At 39.0% G+C, this 17572-nt stretch overlaps 1 protein-coding gene across 1 annotated transcript; it reads right to left on the bottom strand.

Annotated features, from left to right (window-relative positions):
* Window positions 1–63: 63 nt before the first annotated feature.
* LOC117468052 (gamma-aminobutyric acid receptor subunit rho-1-like) lies at window positions 64–17544 on the bottom strand. The gene is made up of 12 exons (XM_034112008.2): window positions 17496–17544; window positions 17284–17381; window positions 14681–14898; window positions 9704–9754; window positions 9465–9571; window positions 8599–8666; window positions 7935–8158; window positions 7290–7372; window positions 6555–6695; window positions 6007–6159; window positions 4405–4601; window positions 64–2413 (listed from the first exon to the last, which is right to left on the bottom strand). The coding sequence occupies exons 3-12, from the start codon at window positions 14788–14790 to the stop codon at window positions 2111–2113; spliced, it is 1437 nt and encodes a 478-aa protein (XP_033967899.1). The 5' UTR covers window positions 14791–14898; window positions 17284–17381; window positions 17496–17544; the 3' UTR covers window positions 64–2110.
* Window positions 17545–17572: the final 28 nt, after the last annotated feature.

Below are 17572 nucleotides of genomic sequence, written 5' to 3'. Positions count from 1 at the left end.
GTGACCTTTTGAAATCTAAAAAATATTATAAAGATAATAATTTGCCATCCGTCTAATTGTTTTTGCATTTAGCGCTAATTAACAAATGTTATTATGCTAAACTAAGATGTGTTGAGATTTAGCTCCAATCACTCTGTGCCAAAACAGATTGCCATCAGGGCTGCCGACTTAGTTCTGTGGACTCTCTATCTATACATCCAGAACCACAATTCAGATAAGCCTAAAACGTCACAATATTTTGTACTGGTGATTTGATACACTGTTCATAATTGTACGAACAGTTTTTGTAGATAATGTAAGAAACACTTTTGAACGTATCTCATACATGAACTCAACAGAAAGGATATAGCTTTGAGTTCTGCCATTGGTCTTTTTACTCCTTCAGATTTCTCAGCATGTTTTCACCAGCAGCACACAGGTCGATTCAAACGTTTGCTTCCCTTGAGCGCCTTTGAGTGGTCACAGATGTGGTGGAAAATCCAGTTCTGGACATCTTTTTGGATGCTTTATTCTTTTCATTTCTTTCTGCTGCAGGGATTCAAGGATAATGGTGCACACAGTTTGAATTGTCAGCTTGTCCTTGGTGATGTTACTTGAACAAAAAAGACAAGTACAAAAAAGAAAGAAAACCTATACTCTTGTCTGTCAGAAATCAGATATTCATCGATACTTCTCTACTTCAGAGGATATATATTTATATTCTGTAATACTATTAACTGCTCACATGTGAAATAAGGGATTTATAGATATATATTATTTGGTATGAAGCTAATCAGCAATATCAGACCTGTGCTGTAGAGAGAGGAGAGGCAATCCGAAGTCTAATCACTGTGAAAGCTTGTCCTGCAGCGCTGTTTAAATATACTGTAAAGGAGAACAGGATAATTGGATTAAATTGTGAGACTCTAGAGGTTGTACCAGAAAAATGTAGCCAAAAGCTTTAACTGTTTTGAGCAGATTTTAATTGATGTCTTCAGAAGCAACATTCAGAAAGAAGCAATATTCAGCCATGCAGCAACAGCCATTTACATCTGTACATGTATTACACTGAGGAGATTTAAAATGTACAGTATTGTGATTGTGTTCTTCAGCACCTGTAAGCTCATTATCAAACATGTTTCCCATTGATACATTTTTTACCAGCGTTTGCTATAATATCAGATTTTCTTGTCATAAAATTGTCATTAACCACCAAAACAGAGTTTATAGCTGAAAAAGACGATAACACTAGCAACTAACAGGTCACTGTAACCTCAAAGCCTCACAACATCAAACAGAGGAGATGAGCCTCAGTTGTATAACATATTGAAATATGAAATTAGTACATTTATCAAGTCAATACCATAATTCATGTTTGGGATTTACTTAACATAAATATTAACATTTGTGTTTTTATTGACTGCATTTTTTGCTCTTTTTCTTTATATTGAACTTTGTCGAATTACAAAAATGCACGACAGTAAGTACCTTGACAGCAAAATAATTGCAAGATCACCAGAACATTTAACACATTCTGAATCAAACTAACGTGCTGCAAAGGAAACACTTTAAAATAATCACATTATCAGGTTTTTAGAAGAAAATTCTTTTTTTTTCTCATCCAAGAGCTGAGATTTTTACGACGAAGAATGATATCTAGAATATAATAACGACAAACCAATCTTGAATATTTTCAGTTAGCCATTGATTGTCACGTCTAGTTCATATACGAAAGAGAAGGGATGTGTCTGTAATCCGCTTCCAGTTCATATTATAATTAAAGAGTTGTAAAGAGTCACTGCATTGATAACTGAAGTGAGTTGAGCTGCACAGAAACACGGGTCCATGTGTGTGAGTCTCTCTGTGAAGTACGTTTTCAGGACACAACGATATCCAAACGTCTATAATTACAACATGAAACCACACAGATTTGACGGAGTGATAAAAACAGCTATGTCGACCATCCTGTCCGTCTGTAGCTGATTTGAAATTCTCCAGTTTTAAGTGGCTGGGTCGAGAAGGCAATGGTCACCAATCTGTCAGTGGTCCCCATGCATCATCATGTCTGAAAAGCATCACGTGTTCCTCCTCCTGCTCCTGGAGTCTCATCATCATCTTCTGCATCCCCGGGTTATGAGTAGATGGACCAATAGATGATGTTAAAGAGGATGTACGCTCCAGGAAACATAACCCTGGAGTACTTGTCTATAGCGTGGGTATCTATCCAAACGTTCACGTAGCCTCTGGAGGCCTTCACCTGGCCTGTGATCTGCGGGTCATTCAGAGACACCTGGGCCAACATTCTGTCCTGGCGACCGCCGTTCACCGGCATCCCATAATTCCCCGTGTTGTTGACATCCATGGACCCATAGCCAGTGATCTGGGGGTCGATCATCATGTCGTCAGGGTTACCAATGCCGCATGTACACGGCAGCTGGAGGAGGAAAAAGAACAAAGTCATTTTGACACTCTGAATTCTGTTCATTGTAAAGTCATACACTGAAACAAAGAATATAAATCCATTAGTTTGTTAAATGTTATTTTTCTACACACTGAGTGACTTTAAATCACTTTGGCTTGAAACATTTATAGAACGAAGGATGTTTATGCTGGAAATGTTCCTCGGGGTACGTGGGCAATTTGGCTCCAGATGCTGCGGCATTTGGCAGATGAAGAACAGTAACACACAAGCTGTAGTCTCAGAAATAATATGCCGTAGCCCGAGAGAAGCTTAAACTGAGCCAATTTAGAAAATATGTATCTGTTTATTTCAAATGCCCATAAAGTATTCATGCTTCCACCGGTTTTGAAATAATTCAATGTATAAAATATTTGGATATAAAATCAGGTCAGCCAAGTGCTGTTTTGACTTAGAGAGAGCTTAATAATAATAATACATTTTATTTTAGGCGCCTTTCATGACACCCAAGGACATCGTACAATTTGTTACAAAATAAAACGCTAATAGGCAACAGAACATGATAAAAACACAAACACGAAATCATGGAGGAGACAATCAAGTGGACACAAATGAAACATATAATGGGGAGCACTACAGTGAGTAGGCAGATTTGAACAGGTGGGTTTTTAATTGGGATTTGAATATGGTGATTGTGTCTGACTGTCGGATGTGCGGGGGGAGGGAGTTCCAGAGTCTGGGAGCAGTGCAGCTAAAAGCCCGAGCACCCATGGTGACGAGGCGTGGGGTGGGGACGGTTAGCAGACCAGCAGAGGAGGAGCGGAGGGAGCGAGAGGGGGTGTACTCCTGAAGAAGGTCAGCCAGATAGGGGGGGGCCAGGTTATGTAGGGCTTTGTAAGTGAACAGTAGGTTTTTGAAGTTGATACGGGATTGAATGGGGAGCCAGTGGAGTTGGATGAGGATGGGGGTGATGTGTTCTGAGGCCTTGGTGCCGGTGATGATGCGGGCTGCAGAGTTCTGTATGATTTGTAGTTTATTGATGAGCTTGGTGGGAATGCCTGAGAGGATGGCGTTACAGTAGTCGATGCGGGACGTGACAAATGCATTGACCAGGACTTCAGTGTTTGATTGAGAAAGGGATGGGCGGAGTCTGGAGATGTTGCATTTAACCTCAGCTGTCTCTTTGCTGGCTTTTCATGAGAACACCTTTCTTATCTGAAGCTATTACAGCAACTCAGCTTTCATCAGTAGACCGTTTAACACTTGGGTTATTCATATCAGTCCGTAAAATGATTTAAAATGGTTGGATTCGATTTTTTAGTAGTCTATAAAGTATATTTATTCCATGTTTACCACCAAAGAGGACACGTTATGCTTAATTAAGGCTCCTACTTGTATTTCTGGTTTCTACTAGCAACACATAATTGTTCTCATACTGAATCTCATGTTTTCTGATAAAGGCATCAAAAAAGAAACAGAATAGTTACTCTTTTTTTTTTTTTTTGGGTTGGTACTGTATGCACTCCAGATTTGCAGATGTTTATGAAGCACTCAACAATAGAGTTATCATAATTTGTCCCCTTTAAACATATAGCATGGTTGTTAAAGGGTTTAAATACAACTGTATACGCTGTGTGAAGGACATTTCAGCATTACAAAATATGAAAATGTTACTTAATAATTAATTAAAAAAACATCAGAGCTTTCTGTTGCTTCCTTATTTTAAGGAAAGATTGAGTCAGTTACACATTTATTATTTACACCCTGTATGACGTGATTTCCTCACAAGCAGTTTTTACTCTTATTTGTTTAGTCTTAAGAAAATGTGCCCAATAATTGAGTTATTTTAATGTTTTTTTAAGTACTGTTTGTAATGTAGTAAAGCAGAGTTAATATTGCTCTGGTTTGGTAATGTTAAACTGTGTACGTGAATCATAAAAGACAAACATTTCATTGGTTAACTGTGTTTTTAACTTCAGTTAAAAATTCACAAAAATAATACTTACTCTCTCCCTCAGTTTCCTCTCTTTCCTCTCCTGCACGGTGGACAGGTAGTTGACCGCCGCGTACTCTATCACCGACAGGAACACAAAGACAAAACTGACCCAGAGGTAAATGTCCACCGCCTTGATGTAGGAGACGCGGGGCATGGAGGCGTTGACCCCGGTGATGATGGTGGACATGGTTAGCACTGTGGTGATGCCTGGAGTAAAACACACAAACACATCAAAGCGCTGATTTACACTGGGCTGGGAAGCTGAAAAAGAATGATAAATACCATAGAAAGGGCTACATTATACTGTATAACCGTTTTTCCATATTGCCCTGCCTTCTGATCTAGTATTTTAACTATCAGTGTCGAAACGCTCTGTAAAGCTCTCTGCAGAGAAAAAAACTGAGGATAAATCAGGAGGGTCGGTTGTGAGTTGCTGCTCTTAACAAAATCCCCACTCACTCATTTCCCACTGACACAGTGCTTGGGTCCATTTTTCCAAAGCTTGATTTTCACGATGTATTCCCGATAGTTGAGACACATGTCATGCTTCCATCCAACCCTTAAAAACTTTTCTGGCCCAACATTAATTTGCAACTGGCAGAACTACTTTGACACTATTTCAAAAATACTTCCAACCATTTTAAATGTCTCCTTGTATTCCCTTATTTGGCCTCTAAGAAATGCCTTTCACTTCCTTCCTGGTGGCATGACGCCATCCTCTCACTGGGAGTCTTCTAAAGCTCCCTCCAGTGCTCGATGGTATCTTGTCCTTTCTGAAGCTAGACAAGATTCATAAATATTCAGGGTGGTTTAATTCTGATGAGTTCTTTAATAAGAGCCTTAAAAAAACAACTCTCTTAAATCTCTTTTTTCCTGTCTTCTTTTGGGGGTTTGTCTCTCAAATGCTATGTTTTTGGGGTTTAAACTTTATGCTTTAATTATGTTATTATTATGTTTGAATTGTGTTATTTAACTGTCAATGTTAAGTCACGTTGATTAGCTCTTTACCATATTTCTTAATAAAAATGATTATGCCCAAAATGTGTTTCACTATTCTCCCCTATGTAAATCATATCCTACTTTCACACTGTTGCCCATAAAGTTGGAATAAAATATTTGCTACCTCTTCTGATGAAACGATTAATTTGTGACAATGTGATTTACTCTTGATAGATAAAGTGTATATCTTCTCAAAAGGTGATTGATCAATCTCTTCCAAACATGTCACAGTGAAAATTAAATCACAGTGGGCAACAGTGTATATTGTGTAAACTGTAACTTGGCCCTTCAATAGTGTTTTATTTCTGAGATAGTTTACAGATGTTTTATCTTCACGGTCAACTTGTATATTTTTTACTTTTTTAGTTGCGTTTTATTTTCTATTTTGAGATGTTTCTATTTTATAATTGTTTATTTTCGACTCTTTTTAATTTCTAATTATGTGAAATGCCTTGCTGCTATAACGGGGGGAAAAAAAAAATCGAAAAAGTACATCTTGTCTTATCCAGCTACCCCATTTAGCTGGGAATAATCCACTTCTCCACACTTAATATTCTCTTTGAGCTAAGTTTTTCCGCTGATACGTCGCCCTATGAGAGGAGCTCCTTCCTACCGAGTGGCACCCTGGCCGGGACGGCCCTGCGGTCGATCCAGAAGGACACCCAGGACAACATGACCATCAGAGTGGCCGGGAAGTAGGTCTGCAGCAGGAAGAAGAAGATGTGGCGCCGCAGGGTGAAGTGGATGTACAAGCGATTGTACCAGCCTGGGAAGAAGAAATAATAACATTGTGTTATTTTATCTGCCGTTACACAGCACAAATACTGAAAGCGGCGGTTTCAAGCTGTTGCAGGGAGGGATCGGAGCTAGACAGTGACATGTGGTTTTAAGGAAGCTGCAGGGCTTTCACAGCGGCACTACAATGTTTGACAGGAGTTTGATTTATTTTGTTTGGCAAGGATTATATTTTAGCGTATACTTCCTGGTGTGTCATTCAAAATACATGTCAGGAAGACTTGATCCTTTAGTAGGAAAAGGCTTTAAAAGTCAAATAGCACTCATTGTAAGTTTTAATTGTGATTTCGTTTTTAATGCACAAAGCAGACATTTGCATAATCAGTTGGGTATACTGTATGTCTTAGAAGTGCTTGTTGTGGATACCTGTGCTGCTGTAGAAAGCCAGCTTAGTGGTGGTGTGAAATTTCTGGATGAGGAACTGGGACAGAGATATTCTTTCGTCCGTGTTCAGGGATTCGTTGCCCTTCTTCCAGTACAACATCAAGTCGTCATCTGTGTACGCATCTGGAGGGGAGAAGAAGGAGAAGTGAGTATATCTGTGAGAAATCAAATCAGGACAGATTTAGTTTCACATTTGCTCGGTTTTAATGTGAACAAAATGTGCGAAGATTTAAAATGAGTTTTCACAATTCTAAAGCACCTCTAGCAGTCCCTAGAGACTTCAATGTTCATCGCTCGCATCGTGTGATTCTGACAGTTTTAGAGCCTATTAGCAGAGGAGCTGAGAGGGTGATGCTAGAGGCGAGGTTTTGGCATCACATATAATCATATATCACAGATTTCATGAGATATCTGGTGAGCAAACTTGACATTTTGGCCTGAGGAGAGTGCAAAAGCAACATTTTGCAAGGAAATTGTAAAAGGGGTGGCAATGTCCTCAGTAAATATAGCCATTTCTTGAATATCAGGGAGATGTTTGTCATATTAATGGCACTACAAAAAGGTCAGTGAGATAGTTATCTGGAAAACATAAACATGGGAGAACACATTACATTCTTCCGATACTTTGTCGTGTAGGACACTTTGATACCTGATCATTTAATTGACATATTGCTGTCTTTCTAAAATATTGCTCGATCTATTTATAAATGCACTCACAGCTCTCGATCTCCAGCGAGCAGGTCTGGGTGTCCAGAGGGAAGCGGCTGAGGTCCATGTTGCACATGGCAGTGACAGTGACTCTGCAGGAAGACCAGCAGAGAACCAAAGAAAATGAGTACCAGCAAGGACGACGGGTAAAATGACAACTGTGTGTACATAGGCTGTGTTTTTAGCTGACTGAAACCAAGAAAATAAGGATATGTGTTTTTATAAACGTTTCTTTTTTTAACTATGTATTCTCTTCCTGTATTATAAGTCTCTTTTCCCCTCTTCCCTTCCTCTTCCACCATTTTCCCATCAGAGGTGACCTTTAAAAGTTAAAATGACTGCTATGCGATCTTCTCATTTGCCAATTTTGGTAATTTTTTCAGTCTGTTGGCATTGCTTTATTTTAAATTTATTATTTAAAGCTTTTTTATTGGGATGTTTTTTTGTTTAGACTACAGGGAAATACGCTTTTCTCTTTGGCCTTTTATTGTTAAAAAAAACTGGTATCAAAGTCATTATCTCAAATGTCATGTTTTAAATATACAGACCTTTCCTACTGAATAATATCTTTCTGTAGGATATATTTGATATATTGTTTATTTTAGGTTCAGTTGGCTCCTCAGCTATAGGTTCATGCACCCTAGATATGTTTACCTGAGACTGTAGAGGACGTTTCCGTCGGGGTAAACCCTCAGCATGACGTTATCGGTCGTGGTGTCGTGGATGAAAGATCGCTTGGAGTGGACGAAGAACATGTCGGGGACCCAGATCTTCTTCACCAGGCGGCTGTCGAAGGTCATGCTCTGGTTGTTGGTGCTCGGGAAGGACAGCCGCTCGTCCTTCCAGTAGTGACGCAGGTACAGAGTCATGGTGAAGTCCTACAGGAAGCAAGAAGCTGGTTCTCAAATGCTTTCATTAAGTACAAGAACCAATTAAATAAAAATACTTCATGGCAAGTAAAGGTCCTGCATTCAAAATCTTAATTAAATAAAAATACAGTATTATCAGCTAATGTCAATAAATAAGGTAACGGTTGCAAGGAGGAGCTAGTTTATCAACTTTTTATAAGCTCGGGCTGTTAAGAGTCCAAACCTAGGGGTCATGCCTCTCTAAAGGGTCTCAATATGAAAAGGTCGGATTGCGAGATGATTAACGGAAAGGAAATAAAATGCAAATCTTTTTTTGTCTTTCCTCTTAAATGTGTACTTTTCCTTCAATATTAGATCATATGAAACCTTTGGTGTGATTGCTACAGTAAGTAACTCTTTCCTGTGCTATCTAACATCAGCTGTATACCCCCAGGCCCTTTATTACTCACCATATCGACCTCAGAGATTGTGTCCAGACTTTCAACCTGAACATCAACTCCAACTGGAATTGGAGGACCTGAAATAAAAGGACTCATGTCAGGATTGCATAACACGTGTTATTTCTCTGCATAGACGCTTGTTGAGCGTTTAATGGCTGTGACAGTGTGTTAAACATATAAGGCAACTAAAACAGAGCTTGTTTAAATCTTTGCTCCCAAAACAAACAAACAACAGAAACAATGTAGAGCATCTGCTTGCACCACATCTGTGTCAACCTAGCTGGGATTTTACTTTTGACCCTGTAGAGACTTAGTATTCTACATCCTCATCCATCAAAACAAGGGATCAAAGTAGATGTCGCAGTTGATAAAATCCAGCTCTCCTTTTAACTTGCAGCTGAGCAAAAAAGATCCTGCGAGAGGTCACTTGGAAAGTTATCAGCGGCAGATTGTGGTGTAATTAAAAGTAGGAGTGGTCTGATAAAAACAGCACATGTTTCTCTTTTCCAAGCCTTATGTCTAATGACGAATAAAAAGATAACGATGGCTAAAAGGATTATAAATATAAATGTCATTACCATATTCTAGTAAAAACCAAAGCCTGTGAGCTTTACTTACATTAAAACATTGTTATATACACTAATGATGCAAAAGACATGGATTAAGCATGTGATGTAAAGAATGCAGTTGAATGTCAGGGGCAGCTTGCATGGTGTCATTAAGATCTGTAGGAGCTTATGGGATTGTTACTGCACGGATCTCATCCAGTTTAACATGCAGCCTATACACTGTGCACACAGTATGTCTGAGCTATACAAATACAACCCTTTTATTTAAAAGCTCTTTTGGAAGTAACATTTCATTTCCTTTCTGACCTCCAAAGGCTGGCCTCATGGTGAAATCGTGGTCGTCTATTCTCAGGAGCTGCTCGGATTTTGTCATCAGAGTTTTTGTCATGTCTGCACTCCGTTTGTAAATGGGACTGTGAAAAAGAAGGTAAAACATGTCATTGAGCTTTAGGGATACATTGTGTGGTGCTTATATGTCCAACTGGAAAATCCAAAGAATAAATTGGACTGTGGTAATTTTTTCATCAGAGGTTTAGAAAACTCACTTTCCGGTTTTTTGACCTCCACTCCCGTCCATCCTGGTCTCTCTTCGCGACCTAATGCGTTAACGGTAACAAAAACATAAATGATAAACATCTGTAACATATGTCAGCAGCAAAACATTAGAACAAGTTGGAGTTGTTGATATATTTAATTTAAATCCAGTTGTACCTTTATTTTACAAGGTTTTTCATTTGCAGTTGTAATAGGTAAGAAGCTCAGCCGCATTAGTCAACCCACATAAATTCATTGTTTCAGAGTAGGGTACAATGATGTATATATTTGTTGTTGGTTTTGAATCTTTACTCCAGTCCACCTTTTCTCATCACATCTGGTAAAGAGTAAGCCAGCTCTTCTACTGTTCAAGCGTGATTGTGTTTTAGTCAGGCAGAGAGAGAAGGAGCAAAAAAGATTTCCAAAAACACTAAAATGGATTATTAGAGCAGAGCAAGCTGTGACAGAGAGGGACACATCCCTATGACAACCACAGACGTGCATAAAGGAAAAACCATAGAAAGAGAGAAAGAGGAGGGAGAGATGAAGGGACAACGAGAAAAACAGACAAACCAAACCAAGGAAGAGGGGTTTTCTGGCTAGCCGCAGAGCTCTGTGGGCAGTGGGTGCTCCTCGTATGCGTCCAGCAGCTGGTTTCTAACCCCCCCCCCCCCCCCCTAACCCCACCGCTGCATCTGGGTCAATGGGCCAGATTCCTGCAGAGGTCATCTGGGACACAGAAAACCTTAAGTTGACCAAAAGGAAATGAATGTTTAAACCCTAACAGGGAAGAAACCGGAGGTATTGATTATTTCATTGAATATGTGAATACGTCTACAAGGAGATCCACAACTACACTGTAGATCAAGGGAATTGGATAACATTTGGAAAAGCCTGTTTTTGTATTTTTTGATAAATATGTAGCTAGCAAGTTACAGCTTTGAAATTTAGATGAGTTTATTGCTATGCACTACACCAGAGTCGCTCAAAGTGCTGCCCGGAGGCTAACAGCGAGACATTTTGTGACCCCTGAACGTGACACGCATTACATTTCAATAATCCGCGGTCCATTCCCGTTCTGCAATACTGTGCCCAATACAGACATATTTCAGGTTGGAAAGGACAACTTCTAGAAAGCAAATGGTTACATGGCACGTCAGGAGCAATTCATTTTAGTGGGAAAGTCAGTGGTGGAGGTGAGAAGGAGAAAAAAGCAGAAAATAAGGTTTCAGGAAAAATGCATTTTTAACGATTGCAACATCCTTGGGCAGTTTTATGGGTGAGAAGCACACATGTAAGCTTGCACAGTTTCTTCAGGTGTTTCTGTTCGACAGTCAGTGCTCACACTGACTGTCAAACAAGCTAAAACAGTTTTGTGGTGTCTCACCAAATTGCTATGCGTAGAGAGTCGTGCCTTTGTTAAGGACTGCTTGGTGAAAGTGGCTGACTGTGTGTCTTGATAGGCTGGCTCTCTGAATTGGCACTTTGACAACCCATGTTTACTTGGAGGTGTGTAAAATACAAAACTAAGAATGAAAATGGAAAATAGGAGCATGAGTCATTTTTTTTTAAAGTCATCCAACGACCGTTCTAATGTATCTTTATAACTCATGAGCATTTTCTCTTCATATATTTGATGTGTGGGACTCTGCAGTCCTACACGTATCCCTCTCTCTGGTTCCTCTTCAAGGCAGCGAGTGAAAAGAAAATGTAAGTAATGTGGGGAAAACTCCCACAACGCACGCCAGCAGCATCAAGCCGCTTTCTCAATTTCACACTCCAAGAGAGGAGGAGTGCAGCGATGAAAAACAAGGAGAAGAAAGGTTCCTCTTCTTCTGCATATGAGATGTTCCCTCCCATGCTGAAAGAGGAATGACAGATTTACATTTGATCTGTATTCTCCGACTGTGTGTCAGCACAGCAGAGAGAAGACATGATGTGAGAGGACTTTTAACTAGGGGGAAAAACAAGGCAAAACTGGTTTAGAGATTGCAACTTTGAGCCGCTCTCCGTCTTTTGAAGATTTTCCACAGATGATTACGATGTGCTCCTCAATGCTCATCTTAATCACATCAGGGCTGAGATAAACACTTTAAATAACACTTTGGAGGAGTGTTTAGATTTAAAGAGAGCTGTTAAATAACATATTCAGTATTATGTGCTCTGACCGTTTTTGCTTATAAAAGAACCAGCAGGTGTCAAACCGCTTTATTTCTCTAAACGGATGAGACTGCTAATAGCAGACTGCCGTTAGACGTCGCCTGTGATCTATAAATAACAACAGTTATAGCATTAAAAATGATACTGTATCTGAAGGCAAGGCAAGGCAAGGCAAGGCAAGGCAAGGCAAGGCAAGGCAAGTTTATTTATATAGCACTTTTCGACGCAGGGTAATTCAAAGTGCTTTACAAAAAAGAAATGAAAGACATTAAGCATTAAAAAAGAAAAGCTAATAAAATAAACATTAAGGAAAAATACATGGATAAAAGTTACAGTGCAGTCTAAAATATGAATAGTTCAATTAAACATTACAAGAAAAAGTACATGGATAAAAGTTACAGTGCTAATAAAATAAACATTAAGGAAAAATACATGGATAAAAGTTACAGTGCAGTCTAAAATATGATTTAATTTAGACAGACTTTCTTCACCATATTTTGCTCGCATGACATTCACAATCGGACCCTCCGTCGATGCCAGATATTCCAAATATCTCTGCTTTCGAGCAGTCCCTCTCATAAATGTCATGGAGTTTAATTACGTTTAGAAAAAGTACATGGATAAAAGTTACAGTGCAGTTTAAGATATGAAAAGTTCAATTAAAAGCAGCGACAAAAAGAAAAGTCTTCAGCCTGGATTTAAAAGTAGTAAGAGTTGCAGCGGACCTGCAGGTTTCTGGGAGTTTGTTCCAGATATTTGGAGCATAATAACTGAACGCTGCTTTACCATGTTTAGTTCTGACTCTGGGGACAGAAAGCTGACCAGTCCCTGAAGACCTGAGAGATCTGGATGGTTCATAGTTTAGCAGGAGGTCAGTAATGTATTTTGGGCCTAAACCATTCAGTGCTTTATAAACCAGCATCAACAATGATGCGGCACGCTCATTTGGAAGGCAGAGAGATTAATGATTCGACAGGGTTTGATGAATATATTAATTGGATGCAAATCATTCAACGCTGATAGCATTACTGCTGTAATTCGCCTGCTTGGGAAAATCTTCACCAGAGATTAATGCAGGGACAGTTTCTCACTGGAGGACCTCAGGATATAGTTGAGCTGATTTTTCAGAGAGAACATTTGAATTTGTAGATGTAAATGCTGGAAAAGAGTCCAATCATTCTGTTTTGTGGGGATTTGTGGATGCAACATGTTTACTTTTTTCCTTATTTTGTATGTATCTTTGTCCTTTGTGACAGTGCACTGACTGTTGATGAGATAAACGAGACATCAACTTGGACATTTCATCAACCAAACTAAAATGTGATTCCTAAATAATGAAAATGACCTTAAATGTGTGAGTTATGTCTTTGCTCACAGCACTCGACAGGTGTTCAAAGCCTTCTGAGGATGGCGTTAAAATGCCTTGTGGCGTTTTTGCTGTGCGTGTAAACAGTTATCTTTTTAAAGACCTTGCAGATGTTTGATTATGCTTCGAAATGTTCTGCATATGTAACTGACTCACTGAAATGATGATCTAATTTGCATTTCTAATGAACATCCAAGACTGTTTTGTTTTGTAGTCTAAAGTCACATTTTCTTCACTGAGTAAGGACGCATCTGTACATGTTGTTCCCTTCAACCAGCAGCTGTGAGAGTGGAACTATTTTCAAATTCAATAAATCAAGGTCGAATAAATATTTCGGGTCCTTCTTAAGAAAAATTACAAATTCAGTTCTTACTTCTTAAATGTGGACATGCGCGGTTTCTGGTCTTTTTTGATAGTGAACTGAATATATTTGGGTTTTTGATTTAACAAGACATTCACTTTGGGAACATGTGAAGGGCATGTTTTTGTTTGTATACGATTGTTTAAAAAATGTTCAACCAATTAATCAAATTTGAAAAGTAATTGTTTCTTGCGAACCTACTTTGTAAACGACAGTATTGAATATTAAAATCATTCAAAGTTCTAATATTAATGCCAATGTTGACATGTATTTAAGCATTTAGCTTTCTAAATACAAATGTACACAAACAAATACATCTGTCCATCATTATCTTGATATTTGATTATGTGCCCAAAATGTTGTATTACAAATCTTTATATCAGCATCAAATGATAAAAATGTCTAATGTGGGTCACAAAGACTCAGATGCCACAAGTTTGGTTTTTTTAGGTGTTAATTTGACTTTTCTTCCATCACAGGTATGTCCAACTGCCCATCACATACTGCTCCCTGCACTTAACAGCAGATAAAATGTTCAACAAACACACAATATCAACCTTTCTACATGAATCCGTCAAATGTTAAAACCATTTCAATCAATAATATGGAGAAGTAAGGGTGCTCGAACGGCCCCCTGGTCTAGTTTGGTGTCCAACTAAAACATCTGATCCATTGGATGCATTAACACGGGAGCAATTAGCCTACATAACAACCTGGATGTGACATTGGCTACAACTGCTGCCAGTGGGGATATGAACTGGCCTGCAGCAGTTGTGGGGCAAAAGAACATAGCACTCAGTAGCAGGGCATAAATAGATGTGGGGATTTAGGTCTCCCTCTCTCCCCCTCGCTCTCCTCTCCAATCTGCTGTCTGAATAAGTATGTTTTCTGAGGGGGAGGGAGCAACACAGGTGACACGGGAAACTCGGGACAACATGGTGTAAACATATAAAAGCACCTAAAAGAACATAATAAAGCCCTCGCAGGAAAAATAAATAACCAACACTTGCAGGCAAAGCCTATTTCAAACACTCATACATGCTGTTGAGAGAATAAAAACATGCGTTCCAGTGTTTGTCTTGGTGCGTCCTTTGACATTACCTGCTCTGTGTGTAGGTCTCCAGCTTGTGACCCCTCGACTGGGTCATCCTCCCAGAGGCACCACCGGCGAGCCAAACACAGAAGAGCACAAGAACAGCATCCACCTGCATGGTTCACATTCCCCAGAGGACGCACCTCTCCTGTCAGTCAGAATATTTTCCCCTCAAGGGTTCGGAGCACTCTGCCTTGCTGAGACATTCCCTTCTCCAGCGCCGGAGCTGATAAGAGGGAGAAGAGGGAGGAACAGCAGCAACAGCAGCAGCAGCAGCTACGCTCAGCTATTCTACGGCCTGAGTGGAAAACATCCTACGGTGCTTAATCTCCACAGTGGGAAAAGCAATTTTGACTAAACCCATAAATCCTTGAGTGTCAGATGGTACATATTTGATCCCTCCAGCGGCGGATGTGCCTGCCTCTCTGTGCTCTGCTATGCTCAGATATCCTGCACTCTGATGTGCTCTACTCCACTTTGCACCGCCCAGAAACACCAATTCTCACAATGATGCGGCACGCTCATTTGTAAGGTCACCGGTTTAGAGATGCAGAGAGGGAGCTCTGTGTGTGTGATGTGAAAGGCTCCTCAGCTCCTTTTGATGCAGGAGTCTCGTGTCTGGCATTTCAACAATCTCTGCCAAAAAGGGAACATTTATGCATATCTGTTTGTTGTTGTTTGCAGGAATACAGTTGGAGGGTTTTTATGATACGAGTTGTTTTCCTGCTGTCTGTTCCTGTTTTCTCTCAGGGGACTCACACTTGGGAATATTTTTAGATGCTCCAAATAATAGCAACACAGGTGGATGTGTTGACGATTCCAGGAGAAATAAGGCCAACAAAGCTTTATAGACTATTGACCTAGAAATCGACATAGTTAATCGAATATGCAAAATATAATATTTAGCCAACAAAACTGACTTTCTTAAGTATTTTTCAACAATGATTTGGTCCACAGTTGTCAGATAATGCACAAAAAAAATACATTCATTCTGATCGCACACTTGTCAATATTTTTTGAAAATCAGAAATATTTATGTGATATTTACAAAACTCACTTTCTTAATATTTGAATTATTCTTCAACAATAATGTTCCACAGTTTTGTCAGTTAATGCATAAAATACACAGTCAGTCTGTTAATCACACACAAAATAGGTGATTATAGTGATTTTTCATTTTAGTGACACATTTGAGGCTGCACTACTTTTTGTCTGTCAAGGCGCGCTGTCCGTCTGAATAAGCCAATCAAAGATCATCACAGCGCAGACGTCACCAGCCATTTGCCAACCCTCTTTTTTTGTTTCAGCAGACTGAACGGTTGGATTATAAAACCATGAATTTGGGTTAGATCCATGGACGTCAATCTGAAAATTGGTGTAAGTAATGTTGGGGATTGTTTGTGTTTCAGATTTGTGCATCGTTCTGTACACTAGTCCTGCTGACCTGGCAGCAAATAAAACAGCTACCAAACTAAACTACTACCAAACTATCTATGATTTAAACAATGATCTTTTAGTTTTTGTACTGGAATTACTCTGAGCCTAGTGGTGTTCCAATGAGTTAGATATAAATAAGAGTCATGCTAGAGGCAAGTGAAATGAAGAGAAATAATTTAAATTGCACTTCTTGTGAATATCTTATTAGAATAACATACAACATAATTTTGACAAACAACCTCATAATAAACGCATTACATCTAACTTACTACATAATATGAGCATGTGTTTGATTAACTAAATCCAAGTTATAAGGATCGACTGATATCGGACTTTTAAAGGGTAAATCTACACTTGATTGTAGAAGCCTCACTGGCCTTTTTGGAATTATTGGTATACATCCCTTGGAGAGGGGTGGGCTTTTTGTCGTTCTGACCACAATCTCTGTTGATGTAGTAACACACTACACAGGGGGAGAGGGAGAGCAAGCTGTCACCGCTAGTTGGCAGCGTTAACCAGATTAAGTAATAGTTCAGCAGAAGACACAGCGTGCAGCTGCAGTGTTTCATATATATACTTTCTTATTAGCAAGTGTGCACTAATAGAAGCAGTGGTGTGTGAATCTATACATCATCATCTTTTTTTTTTTTTTTAATATTGATCCTTTAAATTAGTCCAGCTAATGACTAGTGACTTTACACTAAGACGGACATTTTAAGAAATTAACTTGTCTTTGCTTTGCTGTTTCTGCTTAGAAAATATGTGCTGTATACTTATAAATGTATACATCTTACATTCAGATTTATAGACGTATAAACATGTGTTAAACTAAAATATGGCAATAATATTGGCTCTTATTTATCAATTGATTTGTGACATAAGATACTACGTTATCTGTATACTTATCCTATTATTTTTAATATAAGGTAGTTAATGCTATGTCCAATTCTTTAAAACTTTTTCTTTGTATTGCCCTGGCAGGATTTGGGTACCTACATTTCCCTATTACCTTTACATTTTTTTCAAAAAAACAACAGAAACCAACAAAAGTAAAATATTCCTCAACATGTCAATGTCACATAGAATTTAGTGATAATTTCCTTCAAAACTTATTCAGGAACTAAAGGGACTCTTACCCATAGATGTTTTTCTGTAGCCTGTAAAGTGCTCTTACCTTTTCTACCTTGTTGACCTGACTTGACTTGGCCCACATACTGTAGTGTAGATGCATCCATCACCAACGAAACATGCGTTGTTTTTCAGTTTCTGCATCTGTTATTACATTAAAAAGACAAACACAAGATGTTAAATAGTTGTACTATAGCATGTGTGTATGATTTGGGTGCATAAACAATCGCTAGCAGTACAAAAGTAGCAAACACGCACAAGGTTTCTCTTAAACCACCCTGTCAATTTGTTTCTATGTAGAACATCGTCACCCTCTGGTCAGCCAATGCACGGTG

Source organism: Pseudochaenichthys georgianus, chromosome 22 (assembly GCF_902827115.2).
Source record: "Pseudochaenichthys georgianus chromosome 22, fPseGeo1.2, whole genome shotgun sequence".
Classification (NCBI taxonomy): domain Eukaryota; kingdom Metazoa; phylum Chordata; class Actinopteri; order Perciformes; family Channichthyidae; genus Pseudochaenichthys; species Pseudochaenichthys georgianus.
The sequence above is the reverse complement of the archived record's forward strand: the minus strand, read 5'-3'. Positions and strand labels throughout refer to the sequence as shown.

Coding starts and splice junctions, on each gene's coding strand:
- LOC117468052 (XM_034112008.2), bottom strand. CDS start 14,790: ATGCAGGTGGATGCTGTTCTTGTGCTCTTCTGTGTTTGGCTCGCCGGT. Junction 9,572..9,703: donor GGAGGTCAAAAAACCGGAAA/GTGAGTTTTCTA, acceptor TCTTTTTCACAG/TCCCATTTACAAACGGAGTG. Junction 6,696..7,289: donor CTCGCTGGAGATCGAGAGCT/GTGAGTGCATTT, acceptor TCTCCCCTCCAG/ATGCGTACACAGATGACGAC.